The sequence below is a fragment of the Etheostoma spectabile genome, chromosome 12 (genome assembly GCF_008692095.1).
Source record: "Etheostoma spectabile isolate EspeVRDwgs_2016 chromosome 12, UIUC_Espe_1.0, whole genome shotgun sequence".
Taxonomy (NCBI): domain Eukaryota; kingdom Metazoa; phylum Chordata; class Actinopteri; order Perciformes; family Percidae; genus Etheostoma; species Etheostoma spectabile.
Window position 1 is genome coordinate 3265876 of NC_045744.1, and position 7500 is coordinate 3273375.

A 7500-nucleotide genomic window follows, 5' to 3' on the forward strand; every position below is an offset into this window, starting at 1 on the left:
TCTGCTGCAGTGGTCCCCCCCCCCCTCCCACATCAACACTGCTCAGACTTAAGCCATCATCTTTCTCGGAGCTCAAGGCCGCGCATTTTTCGGTCTGAAGCTGACAGACATTCAAGGAAAGACATTTTGTTATCACTCCAGACATGAACCAAACAGATGAATCATTGTGCATCTGTACTTTAAATGGAGGACTAATGTAATTCAGCTTTCCTGCTCTTGTTTCAGTCACTATACGCACTAGTTAACTTGGCTGCCGCAATGTACAGTATGTACAATACACCCTACGCGCAGTAAGTATATTTTTGATATTTCTGTTGGTAGTATACTTCAGTCATTGTACCAGAAGTCCTCAGTGCATTGTATCCAAGTCCCCCTTCTGGTGAAATGAGCGTAAAACAGTGAAGTGATAGTCCAGCAAATCAAGACGTCATTACAATAGATACCATTTATTGACAATTCTGACTTTATAAAGAAAGCTTTTGATGATTTTACCATAAAAAACATTTATATTGTTTAACCGTGACTTAAAGGGGGAAGTACACAAATGGAACAAAACAAAGGAGCGGAATGCCCTAATCCTGCCGCAACACAGGATGCACTTCAATGGCAAATCCATGTCCTGTTGTTTACATCACACCGAATACAAAGAAACAACCATTGGTTTCTGCTAAGACTGCCCAGCGAGTCACGATGCAGCTTGTTCAAGAGATGAAAGCAGTCTTGTTACAGCAGGTACCATCCAGGGATGAATCACTAGTACTTTCAAAGGCAGCCTCCGCCCCAGTGTAGCCAATCTGAAGCTAATGGTACCACAACAAGCTGAGGTTGCTGCTGTAATATCACAACCCCCAACATACAAAGAAGCACAAGGTGCATTTGAGGTTGAAACTTTTTTTTTTTTTGTGGCTTTGACATGAGTCATGCTAAAATCTTTTAAACATGGTGCATCACCTCAAAATTTGTAGAAATCCATCACATCACTAAATGCAAAAAAACATCCTAGATTCAATCATCTCTTGCTAACACAGACACACATAACCCAACCCGTTTAGTAATATAAACATATTCTTACATCTCTAAATGTTTTTGCATAACACATGGGGGGGGGGGAAATCATATATGTGTCTGCCTGTACACATCGTCACGTTCATAATTCAACTCTTTGTTCATTGAGTGACTGGGTGCGGCCTGCTGGCTGAAATGAAACAGAGCTAGTCAATCGGTCGGGGGCGATGCCGAGGAAGACAGACGTGGACAGTTCAGCTTTTCCTGAATTCGTTGACAGATCCCCCTCTCTCCTTGTATGTTGAGTTTGGTGACGTGTTTTCAATGTACACCAAATGAACAGAGTGACGAGGACAGACGAGCGAGCTGGTCCAGCTGAGAGGGCAGCAGGTACGCCGCACTCACCCCCCCCCCCCCGGTCGGACGGTCAATGAACAAACAAAGAGTTGGATCATGAATGTGGCAACAATTGTGATAATTGACACACTCGTGCTGTAGATACAGAATCTTTCTTGGCTTAAATGTCCGTGGAGTTCGTTTCATGGATGGAGACTTCAGAGGTTCGCCTGCGGGAGGACGTGGCAATCAAGGTGGGCGTAGAGTTTTCGGCAGCAGCTTCTCCATGTTTTTACAGGTACATACTGTGTGCGGGAGTGTGTTTAGTCTGCAGTGCACGTGGGAGTGCTAGGCTGGTTCAGTCCCATGGTTTTACAAAGCCAGCCAGCGAAGTCTACCTCCTCCACCTCCGACCTCTTGATAAACATATGGTTCTGCAACAAAACAAGCAATCAAGACAATTAAGACACTACACAGAACTCAGTCCTATAACGGAACAAAGTTTTCTGCTGCCGACTCTTGCCTTCACTAAGTAATGTAACCCCAGTGGTGGTTTGGCTGAGGTTTTTCTACTGGTCTAGTCTTTGTAATCTAGACCTCCAACCTGTCAGATATTACACATGTGGGAGCTTATGTCCAAAATCAAGCCCTAGTTTACTGAGGACACTTACCATCAACATTTTCAAGTCAGCCCTGTCTGCCGGATTTTTGATGAGACTGAAAATGACAGAGTAAAGAGGAATCTTTCAGGGAACTCGGGCTTAATCCACGAAGAAGAAGAAAAATATGCGTTTTTGAAAAGGACAACTAAACAATGTATTCAGGCTCAAATGTTGTCTCACCACTTAGTCACAAAGTCCTGGAAGTCAGAGGTGAAGACACCATGTGGTAGTTTAGGAGGGGGCTGAAACGTAGAAGACAGTTGAATTGGCATCTGATCGTATCACCTGATCGTATCACCATACTTTATGGAATCAGTCGGTAATCCATTCTTACCTCATTCACTATGTAGTCTAGGAGTTCAAAGATGGCCATTGCAGGACCATGACCTGAAAAAGAGTTGCGGGAAAGTGTGTTCAATTTACAACATTTCAAGCAAGAATGTTACGTAAAAACAAACTAATTCTATCGGCCTAAATCGCCCAGAAGAGTCGCAACAAAAATCCTGATCACCCTACTGGTTACACACATGGGTGATTTATCTTATTTTGCCATTTATTAGATTCCAATTGCAGGTATTATGTTTTCCAACAACAGGAACTACTAAATCAAAAACTGAAATGCAGATAGTCCCTGAGACTGCAGCAAAGTGAGAACTGAGGAAACTATAAATACAAACACTAAACTCTCCCTTGTGGCATTCAGCTATCGCAGACTGGCCAGGTTAGTATACCTTAGTGCGCAATTTACTCAGGTTGCATTGTTTCTAATGCTACCTGAATGCAAAGTTACCCATTGCAGTTTTAAATAGCCATCTTACAAAATTGTTCAATTGTGTGTATTGCTCACTGCTGACAGGTCTACCCGGTGGTCTAGGTCGGGGTGAAGTGCTGAGCATCTCTCCTTCACCACCACCTAAGATGGGACGTCCAAATATGGCCTCCAGTTCTTTAGCATCTGGAGGAGGGATGGGGAAGCGTCCGATTGACAGCTCCACAAGGGACAGCCCCATGCTCCACACATCTGACTGCACAGAATAGTGGGTCCCCTGCAGTCTCTCTGGCTGCACAGCAAACATGAAAAAAACACACATTAACAAAATGTCAACGAATAAAATGAGTTGTTGCTTACTATTAAAGCATTAAATAATCTCAAGTCAAATGGCTAATTGTTTATTTTTAAATTGAGGCACTGGTTGACGTTAGGTTAATAATGTTTAATTGGACATTAGTGATATACACAATGCAATAAAAGGATGGAAACATTTCATTTGAAGGTAACTGATCACAGTAAGGTGGAAGTACTAAACTGGGTTGATCTTCGAGGCATAATTCGGAAAGGACCAACATACCGACATATAGGATCGTGTCCCAACAAAGGAATTGGCCATAGAGTCTATGAGCTGCCCGCTTACACCGAAGTCACACAGCTTGATCTCCCCACGAGAGTTCACTAGTATGTTTGAAGGCTTCACATCTGAGGGTGAAAAAAGGTATTAGAAAGACTTTACCTGACTGGAAATCTGTAACAGAATGTAGTGTAAAGGGGTAATCTTTACCAACCACTGTATGGACTACAGCCCTAATATTAACATAATAGTTAACATTTAAATTTGTATCATCCTTGGCATGTGACCATGTGAATGAACAGAAAAACACATTTTAACAAGATACAATTCATTTTGCTATTGTGCTTACGCCTTACAGATGAAATGAATTAATTAGTTATTAACCCCATGATGAAACACTACCTCTATGCATGATTTGGTGTTTTTCTCTTAGGTACGCAAGGCCTCTCAAAACCTGTTTCAGAAAGGGGAGTCGCACAAGTCAATAATTATACTTAATGTGAAAACAACAAGTAGAAACAAGCATGAAACCCATCAAATTACTTTATTCTTTTGCAAGGAACTTTAATTGTGCAGGGGACAATGTTAATCAGTCCGCTATCCCCGAAGGGAACAGGTAGGGCCCAAGGCCTTGGTGAAAATGTTTTTATCCAAACAGAAAAATTTACAGTAACTTTATTTATTTTTTAATTGAATCCAACAACGTAATATCACATTTCATAACATACAGAAGATAACGATACACTTACAGCAATGCTGACTTTGCCCAGAATCTCTTCCGGGATTCTCTTTGCTTCCTTCAGCACCTGGTCCAGAGATCCACCATCCTGCACAATAAAGGGAGACAACAAAAACCACAACAGATCGTAATACAGATCACTAAAAGCACATTCCATCTTACCCATTATTGTAATATGCATGGACATTTACTGATACAGTAATGTGTCGTTTTGTTATCCACAGTGGATTTGCCTCAGATTTTACCATAACAATCACAATGCACGCAACTTACATTTACATGTAATCATTTAGGAAATGCTTTTGTCAAAAGCAACATACAAATGGAGGTACAATCCAACCACAGCAAAAAACAAACAAAAAAACATGGGATTGACATATGTCGACCAAGAAAGGCACTGGGCGGGGGTCTAGTATTTTTTTTTTCCCTTTATTAAATGTCACAATCCTTGAAGTTAATAGATCAATATAGAAATAGCCTTAATACATTAACGAGCACAGTCACATCCTCTAATTCTCTCACCATGTGTTCCATGCAGATGCTGATCTCTCCATCGCTGTAAAATGCTCCATAGAAGCCCACAATGTAGGGAGAGTTACACTCATGGAGCACCTGGAGTTCACGGATGATCTGGTTTCTGATAGCAGCTTTGATTTCAAGATGAATGAGCTAAACAAAAAAAGAGATGTTATAATGAGTGCGTTTTACGGTACGCCCAACTGAAACAAAAATATTTTACAACCAGGTTCAGTTTGATCATATTCATTATCATCGATGTAATAGTGCAATTTGCAGCTCACCTTTCTGGCCATGATTATTCCTGAAGATTTGTGGCATTCCTTAGTGACAACTCCTCCATTGCCCGCACCCAGCTCACAGACCCGATGAAAGTCGTCATCTCTCAACTCGCCCACCTTGGCCTTCTGGCTAAGGAAAGCTTCCAGCCTTTTCTTCTGTTGTTCATCCAGGTCCAACTCTTCCAGTATTCTTTTAAGTGCCTCTAAATTGGCCCTGCGACAAACGAGACAGAACAGGAATAAAAGCACCTTTTGGGGCGAAACAAATGATGAAATGTAACATATTTAGTTCATAAGGTATATTACTGTAGGACAGTTGTCCCCAAAGTGTGGTGTGGGACCCAGGGGGTTCCCAGCAAAAAGGCAAATACATTATTTTCACTATAATTCCAACAATAGGTTACACAATTACATAATGTATGACTGTTTTGGGCACAGGGCTCATACACTTTATGTAATAAAACATCTAAAAAATAAAAATCCTATCTGATGGGGTACCCTGGGACAAAATCTTATCAAATACACACAGGTGCATGGTCTCAGCTAAGGAGTCCTTGACGTGGAAAATGTTTGTGAACCACTGTATGGATGCTTTTCACAGAGGACATTTTGACTTGTCAGAGTAGGAAAAGCACAGCTGAAATTGATAAAGATTGCTCAAGAAACCAAGTGATCCAGTAAGCTATTGGAGTGAGTCAGCATGCACAGCACCAGGGCCTCTACTAAATGGAATGCAGCCACCATTAGTGGTTTTGAACACACCTGTGCTTTTCCAATATGACACGTCAACATGTCTACCGTGGTAAAAGGTCTATAAGGATAATACTGTGATCAATGAAATAACTTACTCAGATGTAACATCAGTGTTGATGGAGGTCGACAGTCCATCGCCAGCAGGAGCAATGTTTAAGGGGCCTGGCACTGGTCTCTTTTTGGGAGCCATGCTCACTTGTGGACACCCTAACTGTGACACTTTTCTCAGGGCTACAAATGCTAATTTACTAATGTTAACCGTCTCTACGTAGCTAGAGCTTTCTGACCGGAAAATAACTGCTAATGATGTTATTCTTGACCAGCATACAGTTTGACTTCCTGAACAAACGTTTAGTTAAACATATGTGACGTTATTTATCTCGTAAATGCTATCTGGACTAACTACGGGCGTTTCCCGTTAGTTATTAAATTGAAAGTTAACCTAAGTAAATATGACCTAATTTAAGGTTTTTAGGTTCGACTTGTTACACGGGATAGCCCTCCAACTCTATGTAACCAAGCTAAATAACCTCTCTGACTCACAATGAGTAAATTATTTAAAAAAAGAGACTGACGCACTATTAACGCTATCGTTAGCTAACCTTACACTAACGTTAGCTAGATTAACTTAAGTTACGTTACAACATAAAGGCGAACAATATTTTCAAAACCTGCGACACTAACGTTACTGGCATCACTTCACGTTAGCTAACTTCATCTACTAGCTAGCTAGCTAACGTTAGTTAGCTGTTGCGTATGATAGTAACGTTACTATATTTACTTTACAAACGCTGTGCCAGTGCCGTGTCCCCACCCAGTTAACAGTTAACTTAGACACATTGTGCTGTACTGTCGGTTAGTTTATCCTAGTCCATTCTTTCCGCTAACAGGTGTGTGCGGTCGCTGTCCAGTATAGAGCTAGATGGGCGGATGATACCGAAGCTTGTTTCCCTCCTGTGAAGATGAAGAGCACGCAAATTTACGTTTCATAGGATGAAGACGGCATATCCCGCCTTACTCTGCTTTATTTTGCCTCTGATTGGCTTACCCTGGTATTTTTATTTCTCACCCTTACCCTAACCGATCGCACTCCTCGTGCCTAAACCTAGCCAATCCAACCAATGAAGCAACGAGTACTAGCCAATTAGAGTCAGAGTAGGGCGGGTCATGCCTTCCCCATCCAATTGAATAATATGTTTTTCCTTCCGCCATCCTAGAAAACGTGGATCATTTTAACATTTGCTTTACTGTCTATGCTGATTTTAGCAGATCCGATTCAGGATCTACCCACATACAAGAGTATGGAGATACTTCTATACTGTTGTCCACATTCCCAATCCGTGGAATAAATCTCGCGATATTTCAGTTATATTTGCTGTTAGGCGCCACCACCCCTATCATTCTGCCCCTACCTACTGCTCTGTGCATTGTCAATGTAAACTGTCGCATCCGACTCATCTAGAACGGTGCCATGGCTTTATTATAGCCTACAACATCCATGTGGTGCACGCGGTCATGGCAGAGACCTAATGATCAACGACAAGTGCTGTTATACTAAAATAACAACAGCTGTTCAACACAGACTATTTATTTATTAATATTAACGGTCTATTGTAGAACAACACATTACGGCATAATAACTAAAATAAAATGTCAACATAGGATCACAGGATTCTAATGCAATATCTAATGCACTTTCACGTCAATGCATTTAGAAATTTAAAATTGATCAAATTACCAAAACCAGTACATGACATTCAGTGGCCCTGGACTATTTTCGGGCCTAGATCCCAGGGAAGTTGCCCGCTTTGACCAGCTGGTAATCCAGGTTTATGATAAGACGACCTGTGGTACAAGAATCC

At 41.4% G+C, this 7500-nt stretch overlaps 1 protein-coding gene across 1 annotated transcript; it reads right to left on the reverse strand.

Moving 5' to 3' along the window:
• Positions 1–430: 430 nt before the first annotated feature.
• Positions 431–6631, reverse strand: LOC116699426 (dual specificity mitogen-activated protein kinase kinase 2). The gene is made up of 12 exons (XM_032531972.1): positions 5734–6631; positions 4889–5099; positions 4611–4757; positions 4099–4176; positions 3752–3803; positions 3353–3477; positions 2851–3064; positions 2338–2390; positions 2184–2245; positions 2013–2058; positions 1648–1775; positions 431–1571 (listed from the first exon to the last, which is right to left on the reverse strand). The coding sequence occupies exons 1-11, from the start codon at positions 5826–5828 to the stop codon at positions 1665–1667; spliced, it is 1194 nt and encodes a 397-aa protein (XP_032387863.1). The 5' UTR covers positions 5829–6631; the 3' UTR covers positions 431–1571; positions 1648–1664.
• Between the last annotated feature and the right edge of the window lie 869 nt (positions 6632–7500).

Coding starts and splice junctions, on each gene's coding strand:
- LOC116699426 (XM_032531972.1), bottom strand. CDS start 5,828: ATGGCTCCCAAAAAGAGACCAGTGCCAGGCCCCTTAAACATTGCTCCT. Junction 4,758..4,888: donor GAATAATCATGGCCAGAAAG/GTGAGCTGCAAA, acceptor TTTTTTGTTTAG/CTCATTCATCTTGAAATCAA. Junction 2,246..2,337: donor TAGACTACATAGTGAATGAG/GTAAGAATGGAT, acceptor TCTACGTTTCAG/CCCCCTCCTAAACTACCACA.